This window comes from Haematobia irritans, chromosome 3, assembly GCF_050003625.1.
Source record: "Haematobia irritans isolate KBUSLIRL chromosome 3, ASM5000362v1, whole genome shotgun sequence".
In the NCBI taxonomy this organism is placed as follows: Eukaryota; Metazoa; Arthropoda; class Insecta; order Diptera; family Muscidae; genus Haematobia; species Haematobia irritans.
This window is the reverse complement of record NC_134399.1, coordinates 70,306,730-70,325,398: the sequence shown is the minus strand read 5'-3', so window position 1 is coordinate 70,325,398 and position 18,669 is coordinate 70,306,730. Positions and strand designations below refer to the sequence as shown.

General features: G+C 34.0%; 1 protein-coding gene across 1 annotated transcript; it reads right to left on the bottom strand.

The window, feature by feature from the left end:
* Window positions 1-12,563: 12,563 nt before the first annotated feature.
* Window positions 12,564-17,738, bottom strand: LOC142230975 (uncharacterized). Its single transcript, XM_075301594.1, has one exon. The coding sequence runs from the start codon at window positions 17,736-17,738 to the stop codon at window positions 12,564-12,566; it is 5,175 nt and encodes a 1,724-aa protein (XP_075157709.1).
* Window positions 17,739-18,669: the final 931 nt, after the last annotated feature.

Below are 18,669 nucleotides of genomic sequence, written 5' to 3'. Positions count from 1 at the left end.
TTGTTTTGATATTGAATTTATGGAGTACTACTACACTTTAATTGGTCATGTTATGTTCATCATTGTGTTAAATATTAACGAATAATCTTAGTGAGAATGAAATTTAAATAATTAGATAGTAAATCGTTTTAAAATTCATAAAAAAAACCCGCAAATATTAACAGGAGTTTTTTGAAACCAAAATTTAAAAAAAAATATAAGAAAAAAATAATAAGTCAGTGTGCCAAATTGATCACATACACCTAGTGTTGATGTATTAACTGAAATTATAAAAAATTTCTTACGGTTTATGTTAGTTTTCTATGTGAATTATAGTATCAAACAAGTTCTGATGAATTTCCAATCTCGTTTGTATAAATAAAGTTTTTTTCCTGAATAAACAATAATTGACGAATATGAATTGTTAAATTTGATCAAGAGTTCTTCTCTATGGCGGTACAGATGAATATCTAGGGGAATAATATAGTGTCTTATTATGGGGTTCTACCGAAATTTAAAAACAAAATCGCCAGTAGGACAAAGAGTTGGGCGGGTTATGAGGCGCGGCTTTCCAAATATCACCATGGAGCAGCATAAGTTAGGACTTTGTATCAACCAATATGTTTTTCGATTACATGACACTCGTTATAATCTGGGGCTTTGTAATCTTCTTTTTTTTGTAATTTTTTTGTTTTGTGTAACGACTTAATTTCACATTTTCAATTTTAGAGAAATGTAAAAAAAAATTATAAAGATTTAAAGGGAGTTAATAAATATTGTTGTGATGTTAGACAGAATATAGTGGAATAGGGATTTGAACTCACCCCAGCCGACTGCTCTGCTAGCTAATTCAAAACTCCCGATTTCCTTCACTATTTCGCTATTGATCCGATCAGTAGTTTGGTTTATCCAAATTATTAAAAATTGGGATACAGAGAAATTTATTTTATGGAAAATGGTAATTAATTAATTGATTTGAACGGAAATACAAAATCTTTAACAAATATGGGTTTTCACATTGCATTTAATTTTAGTTTTAGAGCATATAAAAGACTTAGCATTTGCAATATTTGACGATTTATCTGTGTTTTCGATGTTTTTGTTAGAATTATTTACTATGGATTAAGCATATGCAACGGATTGTCGCTCCAAATATTTGGTTTTGTCCTCACATCCTTTTAACTACAATTTCAATTCAAAAATGTTCATGGTAGCTAATTCACCCCTGCACTGAAAAGGAAAAAATATTGTCATAACCACAAAGACCTTTTGTACCGAAAATACAAATGCGAGCATATCTATAATATAAAGGTTTTTCCTGGTACCAAAGTTGATGAAGTTTTCGTGGAAGTTGTGTTAAATAATAATTCATAAATACCTGAACATACAGATAAACGTACATGACTAAATTAATTCAGAATATGATTTGGAAACGATTACAACTTACGTTCTGGGCTTTTGAATGCTAATACTCGTACACAAACATATAAAACCACGGTGAAGGATATAAGAAAAGTAAATAACAAATTTTTTATCCTCCACCATTGGAAGGGGGTATATTAACTTTGTCATTCCCTTTGTAAAATATCGAAATATTGTCGTGGAGAAATTCTGAGTCGATCTAAGCATGTCCGTCCATCTGTTGAAATCATGCTAACTTCCGGGTTTGGGTTTGGAACCTCTTGAAGAACAAAATTTCACCCGATTCAGTTGAAATTTGGTACATTGGCAACCAAGCAAAAATTGGTCCATATCGGTTCATAATTATATATAGCCCCCATATAAACATCAGATTTGAACTCCGGACTAGAGGTGTTCGCGTGACACGCGAGTTATGTAACTATAATTTACTTTCCGAAATAAAACAATTATAGATTCTGTTCATAAATTTTATTTTTATATTCAACAACTGAACAGTTCTATGTATGACAATTGATTGACTGAAATACTTAACATAGGTTACATTTATATAAATTGTTCTGATGAAATCAACATTTACCGTTATTTCGAATACTTAAAATTAAAGAGATAGTTAAAGAGATTAAGAGAGTGATTAAGTAGAGAGAATTAGTTCGAAAGAGAGTATTGATTAAAAAGAATTTACAAAGATTAAAACTAAAGGAGAAATTAATGAATAAAAGAAAAGGAGAAGGAGAGAATGTAAATATAAAATAATTTAGTTAACATTGATGTTAAGATAATATGTTATATTATCGTTACTCGCGTGAATCACATGAGTCGTGAACAAAATCCATAGCAACTCTCGTGAATGTGCGTGAATGGGACTAAAATAAATATGTCGCGCGTGAGCGAGCGTGAGAAATAAAATCGGTTCGTGAAAGTGCATGAATAAAATTTGTGCAAAATCACGCTCACTAAAAAAAATCAAGATTTAATTCATACTACGAGTAGTTAACTGAAATTAATTTAGATCTCGAACTATATTCTAGTTTTGAATTTTGTTTCCGTTTTGAAAATGTCGTGAGTCTCGTGAATACCGTGAGTTAAGGTGAATCGTGCGTGAGTCTTTAAAAGTAGTTCGTGCATGAGCGTACGTTAATACTGGTTTTTATTTCGTGAATGTGCGTAAGTGGGATTGGCTACCAAACGTGTCATGCGTGTGCGTGCGTGAATAAACATTTTCTTTGTGGAGCCTCTTGGAGGAGCAAATTTCACCCGATACGGTTGAAATTTGGTACGTGGTGTAAGTATGTAGTCTCTAACAGCCATGCAAAAAATGGTCTATATCGGTCTATATATAACCCCTATATAAACCGATCACCAGATTAGACCCTCGTAGCCTCTAGGAAGAGCAAAATTTAAATTTTGGTACGTGGTGTAAGTATGTAGTCTCTAACAACCATGCAAAAAGTGGTCTATATCGGTCCATAATTATATATAGCCTCCATATAAACCGATCCGCAGATTTGACCTCCGGAGCCCCTTGGAGGAGCAAAATTCATCCGATCTAGTTGATATTTTGTAAGGGGTGTTAACATAGTATACGATTTCTAACAACCATGCAAAAAGTTCTTCATATCGGTTCATAATGATATATAGCCCGCATATACACCAGTCCCCAGATTTGGCCTCCGGAGCCGTTTGGACAAGGAAAATTCATCCAATCCGGTTGAAATTTGGTACGTGGTGTTTGAATATGGTCTTTAACAACCATGCAAAAATTGGTCCATATCGGTCCTTAAACATATATAGCACCCATATAAACCGATCCCCAAATTTGGTTTTGGAGCCTCTTGAAGGAGACAATTTCACTCGATTCAGTTGAAATTTGGTACACTGTGCTAGTATATGGCCGCCAACAACCATGCCAAACTAGGTCCATATCGGTATATAGTTATATATAGCCCTCAGATAAACCAATCCCCAATCACACAAAAATTGGTCCATATCGGTTCATAATTGTATGGACCCCCCATATAAAACGACACCCATATTTCAGTTCTGGCCCTCTAATTACCGCGCAAAATTCCATATGGGTTCGTAATTATTTGTAGACTTACCTATATATACATTTTTTTTTGTCTAATATATACCACGTATGGACGAACTTACAATATAGAAGACGATGTTAAGAAGTTGTAAGATACCTTTCCATCGGTAAGTATTACCATAACCAAAATAATTAGATTGAGGACTGAGGCTGAACTTACAGTATATACTTGTTATAAGTTAAATTTAGTATCATTTTCTTCGTCCTCTGACTTAAACATTTTCTAACAAAAAGAGACTATCTTCTTATAATTTAAGTCACAATATTCTTTTCAAAGATATTAGAAATATTCCAACCATTACCAAGATTGTGGGGGTTGGTAACTCTTTGCCAATTGCAAACTTTTCCTTCAATAATTTTAAAGTTTTCATAGTTTTCTTAACTATTCTCTGATAAATCGTCAGAAAACTCATAAAATTTTGTAAATGATTATGGGCCCCAGGCGGCCAAACTTATATTGACGCCTCTATCAATCTTATTCACACACCATATCCAAAATCATCATGGTCAGGATGAGAATAATCGTCATTATCACCATCCTTCTCATCACCATTAGCATTACACAGATTTTCTCCTCGAAGAGAATATGAATTTAAATGTTTTCCCCCTTTTCACGTGGTCACTTACTTGATGGAATAGATTTTCGAGTTCGTGGCTGAATATTAATAAAATGAAGCTATAAAGATGTGCTTTATGAATCTGCCATTCTATCAACACGAGCCAGTCAGCCAGCCAGCATTCAAACCGCCCCTACTCATCATCTGACAGTGTAACCATCAAAACAAATTGTTATTTACACCATATAAGGGATAAAGTGTTTCTGGTCCATAACCACCAAGACGAATAGTCCTTCAGTAGTTGAGTGAACGATGATGGGATGATCGACCATAAAAACCAAAAAAATTCGAAACGAGCAAAAAAAGGATAGATTTTAAGGAACAAACCACATGCCCACATATTCACAAGATAATGTTAAAGCGACTGAAGAATTTTTCGCACAAGGCTGTAAAGGAAATATTTAAAGCTGAATCCTTCAATTGGTGATTGTGTGCCTATGAACAGACTAAGCTGATTTCAAAAGAGAATTTGAGTAGCTACAAAAAAAAAAAAAAAAAAATTGGAATACATATCATAAATGCCCAAAGTTGTGTTTTACACATTACGCTGAAACGATAAAAAAGGATATTTGGAAATATTCTTGGCTCCCTAGAACATTCATAAAATTGTTGCAATCTAGAAAAGGCTTTAAGAAATTTTAGAAAAAAAGTAGCTTTCCTCAATTAAAGACTTACAGAGAAATTTTGTGAATTTAATCATACGTATATTATATAGCTGTATTATGTCATGGAATAAACAAATTTCGTTTGAAATGAAGTTGTTTTTAAACCGACAGAATTTTTTTGTGAAATGAAATGAAACCATTTACAATTCAAATTAAACATTTTACAATACAAATGAAACCGTGTAGGATATTTTCAAATTTGACTCATAATTTTGGTTTTATTAAATTACCCGAACGCTGAAATAAAAGCATCCCAGGTTCCAAAGATTATGACTTCACACTTATTATTTTGGTATTGATTCCGAGCCAAAGAATCGGAGAATTGAAGTGAAGATACATCTAAGACAAAATTCTCTTTTAAATTTGAGATTTGTGTACTTGATTCTAGGAAACAAAACTTAACTCATTCGTTATTTCAGCCTTTTTCTTCATGTGCTATTGAAGTTCTTCAAAATAAAAAAAAAACAATGATTTTGTTTTGTAGTTTGTAGTCAAATTCAAAGGCTATTTCATTAATTGAAGAAATGTTCAGAAGTACTAAAGCCAAGCTAAGATCAACTAACGAACCAAATTTCTTTCATGTAGGGTTGCCCCGTTTTAAGACAAATCACTTAACAAATTACACAATGTACACAATATTACACAGAAAAAATTTCACGAAAATTTTTCCAATTAAAATCTTAATTGAGTTCTAAAAAATATTCAATTAAAAATTTAATTGATTCAACAAATTTTTTAATTGAAACTAAAAATCAATCACACAAATTAATAATATCAATTAATTCTTTAATTGGATCAACTTTTTAATTGACCTTCAATTAATTTTTTAATTGATACTATCATTTTTTGTGATTGAAGATATTTCAATAAAAAAATTAATTGAATCAATTAATTTTTGACATTTTGATTGAGAGAAAGTTTATAATACAATAAAAAAATTCGAAATTACATTGTTTTCATTAAATTTTGGACACAAATTTTCGAAATTTGCGTCCCTCCATAAAAGTCTTTGAAGTAAGACAATTAAAAATAAGTAAGGAAAGTCTAAAGTCGGGCGGGGCCGACAATATTATACCCTGCACCATTTTGTAGATCTAAATTTTCGATACCATATCACATCCGTCAAATGTGTTGGGGGCTATATATAAAGGTTTGTCCCAAATACATACATTTAAATATCACTCGATCTGGACAGAATTTGATAGACTTCTACAAAATCTATAGACTCAAAATATAAGTCGGCTAATGCACTAGAGTGAAACACAATGTTAGTAAAAACAAGTAAGGAAAGTCTAAAGTCTGGCGGGGCCGACTATATTATACCCTGCACCACTTTGTAGATCTAAATTTTCGATACCATATCACATCCGTCAAATTTGTTGGGGGCTATATATAAAGGTTTGTTCCAAATACATACATTTAAATATCACTCGATTTGGACAGAACTTGATAGACTTTTACAAAATCTATAGACCCAAAATTTAAGTTGGCTAATGCACTAGGGTGTAACACAATTTTAGTAAAAAATATGGGAAACATTTAAATCTGAAACAATTTGAGGAAACTTCGCAAAAGTTTATTTATGATTTATCGCTCGATATATATGTATTAGAAGTTTAAGAAAATTAGAGTCATTTTTACAACTTTTCGACTAAGCAGTGGCGATTTTACAAGGAAAATGTTGGTATTTTGACCATTTTTGTCGAAATCAGAAAAATGGGAGCTATATCTAAACCTGAACCTATTTCAGCCAAATTTGGCACGCATAGCTACAATGCCAATTCTACTTCCTGCACTGACAAAAATATTGTCGTGAGGTCAAACATTTCATGTCTTTAAAAAACGAATGCAAATTTTGCTTAACATAAAAGACTCATTTCTTTAGTATAAAGTTTTTTTCCTTGACCAAAAGTCGATAAACTTTTCAATGAAGTCGTATTGTCCTTATAATTAAGTGATTTGAAAAATGGATGTTATAACATGAAAGAAAAAATGTTTGGGCTAAGGTCAACTTGACTTTAATAATTCAAAAAAATCTTTAAATTTAATGAAATTGTCTTTAAATTTGTTGTCTTTTTGCATCTTGACTACAAACCAAAAAATCGTTCAAATATAGGACATGTTTTTCAACACTATATTTTAAAGACGTTTTTACTTGAAACACAGCATAATTTCTACTGGAAGTCGAGTCTTATTTTTGAAAATAAAGTTGTCGTTATTTCGTTTTTAAAGGACTTTGGTAGCATATGAAGAAAAAAAGCTGAAAAAAATTAAATTTTGCTTCCTAGAAGCAAGTACACAAAACCCGAATTTAAAAGAGAATTGCGTCTTAAAAGTATCCTTACTTGTATTCTCCACTTCTTTGGCTCGGAATCAATACCAAAATTTTTAAAGTAAAGACAAAATCTTTGGAACCGTGTATGCTTTTTTTCAGTGTGTGCAAAATTTCAACTAAATCGGAGTTAAAAATTGGCCTCTGTGGTCATATGAGTGTAAATCGGGCGAAAGCTATATATGGAAGCTATATCTAAATCTGAACCGATTTCAACCAAATTTGGCACGCATAGCAACAATGCTAATTCTACTCCCTGTGCAAAATTTCAATAAAATCGCAGTAAAAAATTGGCGACTGTGGTCATATGGGTGTAAATCGGGCGAACGATATAACATATATGGGAGCTATTTCTAAATTTGAACCGATTTTAATAAAATTTGGCACACTTGACTATAGTACTAATTGTTCTTCTTGTGCAAAATTTTAAGCAAATTGGGGTAAAATTCTGGCTTCTGGGGTCATATCGGGCAAATTATATATATGGGAGCTATATCTAAATTTGAACCGATTTCTTGCAAAATCAATAGGGATCTATTCCGAGCCAAAACACATACTTGTGTCAAATTTGAAGTCGATTGGACTAAAAACTTAGACTTTGATTATAAAAATGTGTTCACGGACAGACGGACATGCCTATATCGACTCAGGAACCCACCCTGAGCATTTTTGCCAAAGACATCATGTGTCTATTTATCTCGTCTCCTTCTGGGTGTTGCAAACATATGCACTAACTTACAATACCCTGTTCCACAGTGTGGCGCAGGGTATAAAAAAAAGAAAAACATTTTTAATTGAAACAAAATGTCTTTATTTTAATGAAGCTGCATATTAGGATCGGAATCATTGCCAAATCCTTATTTGATGGTCAAAATCTTTGGATCCAAGTAATTTTTTGTTTTTGAGTGTTGTTATGTCAATGCGCCACGACACCTTCCGTGAAAACTTCAAGAAAATCGTAGAACTTTGGTCCAAATTGTAAACAGTCTACATATCATATGTGAGTACCCTCCACTTTCTTTGAAAATTTCAAGTAAATCGGTTCAACAATTTCCGAGAAACTCTAAGACGATCTAGCACACAAAAGAAATTTTGTGATTCAATCACGAAATTAATTGATCCAATTAATTTTTTAATTGAAATGTCTTCAATCACAGAAATGGTAGTATAAAATAAAAAAAAAATAAAAGTCAATTAAAAAATTAATAGATCCAATTAAAAATCCAATTAAAAACACAAGTATATACGACCGAAAGTTCGGCCAGGCTGATTGCGTAGAAACTTCTACTAAAGACTGCCACCCACAATCAAATTACTTGGGTTGCAGTAACACTTGCCGATGGCAAGGCATCTTAAAACTTCCTAACACCGTCTTCTATATTGTAAGTTAGTCCATAAGTGGTATATATTAAACTAAAAAATGCCGATTAGATACGTATACTATTTCTATTTTGACAAAATTTTCTATAGAAATAAAATTTTGACAAAATTGTCTATAGAAATAAAAATTTGAAAAAATTTTCTATAGAAATAAAATTTTGCCAAATTTTCTATAGAAATAAAATGTTGACAAAATTTTCTATAGAAATAAAATTTTGACAAAATTTTCTATAGAAATAAAATTTTAACAAAATTTTTTATGGAAATAAAATTTTGACACAATTTTCTATAGAAATAAAATTTTAACAAAATTTTCTATAGAAACAAAATTTTGAAAAAATCTTCTATAGAAATAAAATTTTGCCAAATTTTCTATAGAAATAAAATTTTGACAAAATTTTCAATAGAAATAAAATTTTTGTTTTGTTTTGTTAGTTTTGGTTTGTACTTCAATCATATTTGTTGTTTTGATTTCAGTTTAAAAATCATTGCGTTTACTTAACTACAAGAGTAGCTTAACCAACAGAGGAAAACAACAGACCCATAAAATTTTGGTAGACAGAGCCATAAAATTTTGGTAGATTATTTTTGGCTCGTATGGTAACCATGATTATGATATATGATATATGGATATATGGACCAATTTTTGTGAGATTGGGCATCGTTATATATAACTATAGACCGGGCATCGTTATATATAACTATAGAGATTGGGCATCGTTATATATAACTATAACTATAGACTATATTCTGCGTACCAAATTTCAACCGAATCGGATGAATTTTGCTCCTCCAAGAGGTTCCGGAGGTCAAATCTGGGGATCGATTTATATGAGGACTGTATACAATTATGGACCGATATATACCAATTTTTTCATGGTTGTTAGAAACCATATTCTAACACTACGTACCAAATTTCAACCGAATCGGATGAATTTTGCTCCTCCAAGAGGTTTCGGAGATCAAATCTGGGGATCGCTTTATATAAAGGCTATGTTGTTAGAGGCCATATACTAGCACCACGGATCGAGTGAATTTTGCTCCTCCAAGATGCTCCGTGGGACAAATCTGGGGGTCGGTTTATATGGGGGCTATATATAATTATGGACCGATATGGACCAATTTTTCCATGGTTATTAGATACCATATACTTACACGACATACCAATTTCAGCCGGATCGGAGGAAGTTTGCTCTTCCAAGAGGCTCCAGAGTTCAAATCTGGGGATCGGTTTATGTGAGGGCTATATATAATTATGGACCGATATGGACCAATTTTTGCATGGTTTGTAGATACCACGTACCAAATTTCAACCTGATCGGATGAATTTTGCTCCTCCAAGAGGCTCCGCAAGCTAAATCTGGGGTCGGTTTATATGGGGGCTATACGTTAAAGTGGTCGGATATGGCCCATTTGCAATTCCATCCGACCCACATTAATTACAACTGCTTGTGCCAAGTTTCAAGTTGATAGCTTGTTTCATTCGGAAGTTTGCATGATTTCAACAGACGGACGGACGGACGGACATGCTTATATCGACTCAAAATTTCACCACGACCCAGAATATATATAATTTATGGGGTCTTAGAGTAATATTTCGTTGTGTTACAAACGGAATGACAAAGTTAATATACCCCCCATCCTATGGTAGAGGGTATAATAATTGATACTATAATTTTTTTGTGATTGATTTTTGTTTCAATTAAAAAATATGTAGAATCAATATTTTTTAAAACTCAATTAAAACTTTAATTGGAAAAATGTTCGTGAATTTTTTTCTGTGTAGGATGGGAGTACCTCCCATCCTATGTTTGTATATGTATATATTCTGGGTTGTGGTGAAATTCTGAGTCGATCTACCGATGTCCGTTCGGCTGTCCGTCCGGTTGTCCGCCCGTCGGTTTAAATTACGCTAACTTTCGAAAAAAACAAGCTAAACATTTAATTCCGTTTACAAGCCTACCCCCATATTTGATTTCTGTAGCCCCCTGGAAAGGAAATTTGCTACGTGATGTTAGTATTAGATTTCTAATAACCATGCAAAAATTGGTTCATAATTATAAATACATGAAGAAAAGGAATATGATCACCTCAAACATGTTTCAAAAACAAAATGTTATTTTGGGATGTAACACTTTTGCCGCAAAAATGTTGTTTTTATCACCAAACATAGAATGCTTGCTGAAATGATATACATAATTTCGGAGAAGATAACATATTACATATTTCCTATCCGAAAATAACAGTTTGCTCTTGACACATGTTTGAGGTAATCATATTTCATTTCCTGACGTATATAGCCCTCTTAAAAACCGAAATTTGATTACCGGAACCTTCAAGAGGAGTAAAATTCAATTTGCCTGTATTTTAAGGACAAGTAATGTTTGCGCTTACGGCAATATTTTTTCAATACATCGTTAAATTATAGAACGCGGCCGAGGTTTTTCTTTAATGAAATGCACAATACCCCGTGTATTGTTTCTTAATTACGTTAAGTTTTTAATCTTCAAATTATAATTGCTCCCCATCGTATCACTTCTTTGCCTCAGAGAGGGCAATTTATTTTTTTCTTGTGAGAGGATTAATTACTCAATAAAAAACAATCACCCCACTGGAATCTTTGTTCTTAAATTTGTTTTAAATAAACATTAACACCATATCGAAATTGAAAAGTTTTACCTTAAAATTGAGTTCAGCCTTTATGTCTGGCTACATCACAAAGAAGCATAAATCCTCTGGAAGCAGCCAAGAAAGTTCAAAACGTGTTTGCTACTAGGGGAAAATTACCATCGAAACTTTCCATTTCATGAACAGCAATGATTTGTAGTGCCAAACTACAATGTACACTACCAAAGAAATAATTCCTTGTTTCCCCCCATCGATAAAGCCTGTCGGGACCTAAGCAACTAGGTAAAATGGTAGCACTTGGTACACAGCAATTGGTGGAGAAACACAATTTGCGTTTACCAGTATTCTGTTTAATGTGCAAGGAAAGTACTTAGAAAAAGTTATGTCCGTTCGGCTTTTCAACCAGAAAAAGCAAACAGAAGACAAACAAGTGATCTATCTAACGAGTAACCAAGCAGTGTTCCTATTTTCACAAATTGTTTCCTGTTGCTACTGTTCCATTGTTTGAATGCATGTAGGTATAATTCATCAATTTAATTAAAAAAAATAAAGCCAAGTTCATTGAGCAAGATAACCACGATATATACGAACAATAATAGACCATTTTTTCACAACCCTCTTCTTCCCTTTGACATTGTTTGCACAGAACCACAAAGTTGATATGTCGCCCGTAGAACAACTTAGATTTTCTTTATATTTTTACCCGTTCAAACATTGCCTTTTTAAAAACCCAACGACCGAGTAAAAATTCAGTTTAAATAATTTGTTTTATTACAATAATTATTTTCAATGTAACTATGCCGAACAACAAGAGTTAATATTCTATTTGTTTTAATATAACAAGTTCAAACATTGTTTTCCTTTATTCGAGCAACGCGTTGGTGACAAACAATAATCGACAACTAACTTTAACTTTGATCATCTCTTCCCACTGAACCACGAAAAGAACCAAAAGATGACAGTTATTGATATGTATGTATGTACATACATACATGCATTCAACCAATGTATCAAATTTGCAAGCATTATGAAAAACAAATAACAAGCAAAAGCATAAACGATATTTATGCTTTGTTGTTGTTGTTGTTTTCTTCAACTATACCCACGACCAACATAAGCAGTGGGAAGAGATCGATCAAACCAAAACAAACTATAATAACTAATGTAACATTAAATGATCGAAAACAAACGAAAAACGAATATAGGTCATAGAACTAAAAGAGAGTAAAGTAAATAAACGAAATGAATTTGAAAGTAAATATTAGGGTGGGGAAACATTAAAGGGATGTAAATAAAATTTAAATAAAGAACAATTAAACGACTAATAAAATAAATAGTGAAGAATAAATAAAATAAAAACAATAAATTAATAAATATATAAATTAAAGTAATATAAATGACATAAAATACGATCTGCCCCAACATTCTCCCGCCGTTGAAACCTCCATGTTTCAAACCTCTTCATTATTTGGTAGGGGAGCCACTTTGTGAATTGGCCGAGTACAAATTCCAGATTTAGTTTTCAGTTCAACCACACGAACCTTTCCATCACGGCCTAGAATAGGTTTTGTAACACGAGCTAGTAACCATTGTTGTGGCGGAGTGTTGTCTTCATGTATTAGAACTAGTTGCCCTTCTTTTATGTTGTTATTGTCTTTGAACCACTTTGACCTTTGTTGTAAAGATAGCATATAATCTCGGGACCACATTTGCCAAAATTGTTGTTTCAAAAATGAGACCCTTTGCCACCGAGACAATAATGATGATTGGGATGAATCGATATGTTTATCGGGAACTGCAACCAATGAAGAACCAATAAGCAGATGACCAGGCGTTAGGGCTTCACCATCATTGGGATCGTTTGATATTGGAGCGATGGGGCGCGAATTTAAAATTGCCTCAACGTCAATTATGACTGTTTGTAGCTCTTCGAAAGTAAGATATGCTTTGCCAACGTTCTTTATAAGTAGCGTTTTTGTAGATTTGACGGCTGCTTCCCACAGTCCGCCAAAATGTGGGGCACGGGGAGGTATAAAACAAAATTCGAAACCAAGTTGACAACAAAGTGATTTCATGTCGTGGACCACATCATCTCGAAAAAGACTTTCTTTTAATTCTTTGATTTGGTTACGTGCTCCAACGAAATTAGTGGCGTTGTCGCAATACAACTTTTGGGGTATGCCACGTCTTCCAACAAATCTTTTGAGACACAAGATGAAATTGTTTGTCGATAGGTCCGAAACTAGTTCTAAATGAACTGCCTTGGAAGTGAAACACACAAATACAGCTATGTATGTTTTATAAGGCACTTTTCCTCGGATACGGTACGACGTCATGAATGGACCACAAAAATCAACACCAGCAATCAAAAATGGGCGTTGAGCTCGAAGTCGATCTGATGGCAAATTTCCCATCAACTGTTCCATCAATTTCGGTTTGTAATGAAAACAATGAACGCAATTGCGAACAACTTTGCGTACAACATCTCTGGCGTTTACAATCCATATTTTCTGGCGCAATAGTCCCAACAACACTTTTGCTCCAGCGTGTAAATGTGAGCGATGAACATGCTCAATATACAATTTAACGAAGCGATGGTCTTTTGGTAATAGTGCTGGAAATCTTGCATCATATGGAATGGGCGCTTGGGACAAACGACCACCAACACGAAGAATTTTGACTGTGGTTGCTCCAAGTGTCATCTCATGTACAAATGGTGAAAGTTTTTGAAGCGATGGGTTTACCAGACCACCATTACTCAGTGATTTGATATCGGCACCAAAACACCACATCTGGATGTGAGCCACAATTCTCCAAAAACCTTCTTCTAATTCATCTGGGGACAAATGAATTACATCAGAAATATTCACATCTTTCTTAGCAGGACATCTGTTGAATATACGAAAAATATAAGCAATTATTCTAATAAATTTAATATAGGAAGAATGCTTATCGAGAAGGTCATCTATGATGTTGACTTCTGATGAATTTGCCACAAAAACAGCTGCCTTTCTACGTTCGAGAATTTCGATGTTCAATTGTTCTTCAGTTCCGGGCCATTTTGTAATATCTTCTTCCAAAAACGAAGGGCCACTAAACCAAATGGTATTAGAAATTTCCTCCGCGCTACATCCACGCGAAACCACATCAGCAGGGTTACTCTTCGAAGGGACGTGTCTCCAGCTAACATTTCTTGTTTTCTCCTGTAGTTCAGAAATACGATTTGCCACAAAACAATTCAACGTCGACGAATGTAATTTAAGCCATTGTAGTACGATTTTGGAATCAGTCCAAAAATATATCGATGAGACAAAACTTGAAATTTTTGGTTGTATTTTGAGCCATGTGTTATTCAGCAATACTGCTGCGCACAATTCGAGCCGTGGTAGTGATTGTGCCTTAATTGGGGCCACTTTGGATTTTGCAATTAAAAGGGTCGTTTTGTATTCTCCCTTAAGACAAACTCGATAGTAAATACAACAACCATATGCTCGTTGCGAGGCGTCAGCAAATCCGTGAATTTCTCCAAGAGTATCATTTGAGGTTAAAACATACCTGGGGACTTCAACTTTATGTATGTAATTTAAATCCGATTTAATTTGGAGCCATAATGATTTAAGATGTTCAGTTAATGGGTCATCCCATCCAATGTTTTGCACCCACATTTCTTGAAGAAGTATTTTGCATCGAATGACAATGGGGCTCAATAGTCCAAGCAAGTCATAGATTTTTGATACAATTGACAAAACAGATCTTTTTGTAGGATTCATCACATCTGGTAACTCGAATCGGTAAGTAAAAACGTCCTCCTTGGGTTTCCAAGACATACCCAAGGCTTTTGCAACTTCATCTTCACTTGTTTTAATGGTGATTTCTGCATCTTGATTTGAACCGAACATGATGTTATTGCTGTTCCATTTTGCTAACTCAAGGCCATGGAAACTTAATATTTTTACTAGCTCGTTTTTCTTTTGAGCCAGCGTTGCAAGGTCGTCAGCGCCGGTGAGTACATCATCCACGTATAAATCGTTGCGCAAAACTTCAGAACCACAAGGATGCGAGTGCGAATATTTATCTGCAATGAAAAACAAACTACGAATCGCCAAAAATGGGGCGGCAGATAAACCGTAGGTAACAGTATTCAGTTGATATACCTTTAAATGTTCATCTTTTTGATTTCTCCACAATATGAGTTGATATTTTCTATCATTTTCATCTATTCGAAATTGTCGATACATTTTAGAAATATCAGCAGTAAAAGCATACTTGTGTAAACGAAACGAAAATAGTGTGGTGATCAGGTCTTGTTGTATTGTTGGTCCAACCATCAAAATATCGTTCAATGATTTATTTGACGAACTACGAGAAGATGCATCAAATACAACTCTAATTTTTGTTGTAGTACTTTGTGGTCTCAAAACACAATGATGTGGTATTATGTAATAGGTACCACATAACGGTTGATTATAGAGCGACATGTGACCCAGGGACAAATACTCATCCATGAATTCTTTATACATTGACTTCAATTGTAGATCACGATCTAAACGTCTTTCCAGGGACAAAAAACGTTTTCGAGCAGCTTCGAACGAATCGCCGAGACATTTGGGATTTTCTTTAAATGGCAAGCGGACCACAACTCTTCCATCAAAATCTAATTTAACATTTTCAACAAAGTGATTTTCACATGCTGCTTCTTCTTCGGACAACATATTGGGATTCTTTTCGTATTCTTCTACTTCCCAAAATTTTTTTAGAGTTTTATCAAGATCCACTTCTAAAGAATTGACCATCAAATTGCATGTAAAATTAGATCTCGCTTGACCAGTACTTGCGATACCACCAACAATGTATCCAAAAACAGTATTGGTAAGGTTTGGCATACCATATCCAAGAGAAATTCGACCATCAAGTAATAAATCAAAAAATACTTCAGCACTCAAAAGAATGTCAATATGTTGCGGTTTGAAAAACAATGGGTCAGCTAACGGTATATCGGTGGGAATTTTCCAATTTGAAGTATATATGTACTCACCGGGCTGTACAGATGCAATTGTTGGGGTAACAGCAAAAGTTGAGGACCACTGGAACGAACTAATTCTTGATTTTATTGTAGCGGACACGGTAAATTTAATTCTGGTTCTAACTTCTCCAATTCCCGAAACTTCTTGTGAATATGGTCGAAATTTAAGCCGAAGCCTTTTTGCAGTTTCTTCTGAAATGAAATTGAGTTCGGAGCCGGAATCAAGTAAAGCTCTTACCGGTTGAAAAGTTCCACAATAATCTTTGATGAGAACCACAGCAGTCGGAATGATTGCCCTTTTACATGAGCGAGCCACAAGCGAAACTGGATTTTGATTACTAGTTGAAGGTTGCACTGTAGTAGTATTCGAAATGGTTGACTGTCCCGAGTTGTCTGGACTAAAAATGTGCAACACTGAGTGGTGAGTTGAATTACAAAATCTGCAACGTGATTTTGATGGACATTTTGAAACCATATGCCCCTTTCGCAGACAATTAATGCACAGGCCACCGCGTTTTACAAAATTAAAACGATCGGGAACTGCTATTGCCGAAAACGAAGAACAAGTTTGCAGATAATGATCAGTTGAATTACAATATACACAATTTGGATTTGAATTGACGAAAGTATGGGCAGTGCGATTAAAATTTTGCTTGGGCTTGACAAGTTTTGCTTTTTCACCAAATTCTGTCCTTTTTCCATGACTTTCGAGAAATTGACAACGAAGACTCAAAACATCATAGCAACAATCCCAAGAGGGCAACGATTTATATTCTTGTTTTTCATCATAATTCTGTTTCGTATCTGCATCCACTTTATTCAAAACCAAATGTACTAAAATTGCGTTCATAACATCTGCTTCAGACCCAAGCGACAACAAAGAACCACGAACAGCCGAAACAGTGTCAATAATATTCCGCAATGATGAGCTATCACCTTTTGCCATTTTCGGAATATCGAAAAGAGTGTTGATATGTTCCAAAAAAATCAATACCTTATTGTCATAACGTTCCTGGAGCCGTGTTAGTGCTTTCGGGTAGTTTTCCTCTGACACTTGAAAAGCTTCAACAACTGCCAAAGCGGGACCACTGAGACAGTTCAATAAATAATTGAATTTATCAACTGGGGTAATAGTTTGATTTTCATGGACCATGTTGTTAAATGTCGAAATAAATCTTTTATACTCGCCATATTTTCCATCAAAACGAGGCAATTTCAACGAAGGCAAACGAGATTGTGTTGAAATTCCGGCAATTGAAGCATTCATCAAAGTAGTATCACCAGGTATAGAACTACGACTTTTGTTCAGAAGGCCCAATATTTTTGCCTTTGCTGTTATGAAAAGTTCTTCCAAATCACTCCTCGATGTGTCAGCCGGACTAAGTGTTTCTATTTGAGTTTGGATGTGGCACAACTGTTTGAAGTATGATTCCAAAATTTGCAAACGACACTCTAAAATAGTGGAATCTACTTTTGCACCATCTTTTTCTACCTTTTTATGCATGTTGCTGATATTCCTCTTCATAGAGCTACGTTGCTGTTTAAGAGAAGACAAATCAGCACCACTTGCTTCTTCAGAAGCATCATTATCGTCTCTCGTCATTTTGCAAACTTAAGAGAACGTCAACGACGAAAGAGAAAATTGCGTTTCTTATATTTCAGGAACAACAATTTTGCAATTAGCGCTTTCCAATAAATATGGCGCTAATTTCCACTAAATTGGAATTTTATGTATCACCAAGCCAAGCTTTATAATTGTTACCTAACAACAATTCACTTTGATTCTGCTAAGAAACTCCGAGTTGAATTTCTTTCAAAATAATTACGACGGCAGCAATTAAAGTTGGTGTCCAAAGGTACAAAACTAACAGGATTTAACATCAGCAGTAGGGGCAACGAAAGCACGAATAACACAACAATGATGAAATACCCCACACCACTTCAAATGTACGAAAACCTTTTTCCACAACAAATTATTTTCAACTTTAAACACTGACCGTCCTGTCACGGTCGCCAAAATGTTTGCACAGAACCACAAAGTTGATATGTCGCCCGTAGAACAACTTAGATTTTCTTTATATTTTTACCCGTTCAAACATTGCCTTTTTAAAAACCCAACGACCGAGTAAAAATTCAGTTTAAATAATTTGTTTTATTACAATAATTATTTTCAATGTAACTATGCCGAACAACAAGAGTTAATATTCTATTTGTTTTAATATAACAAGTTCAAACATTGTTTTCCTTTATTCGAGCAACGCGTTGGTGACAAACAATAATCGACAACTAACTTTAACTTTGATCATCTCTTCCCACTGAACCACGAAAAGAACCAAAAGATGACAGTTATTGATATGTATGTATGTACATACATACATGCATTCAACCAATGTATCAAATTTGCAAGCATTATGAAAAACAAATAACAAGCAAAAGCATAAACGATATTTATGCTTTGTTGTTGTTGTTGTTTTCTTCAACTATACCCACGACCAACATAAGCAGTGGGAAGAGATCGATCAAACCAAAACAAA

Bases quoted from the DNA above. Each gene is read 5' to 3' on its own strand.
- LOC142230975 (XM_075301594.1), bottom strand. From the start codon at position 17,738: ATGACGAGAGACGATAATGATGCTTCTGAAGAAGCAAGTGGTGCTGAT.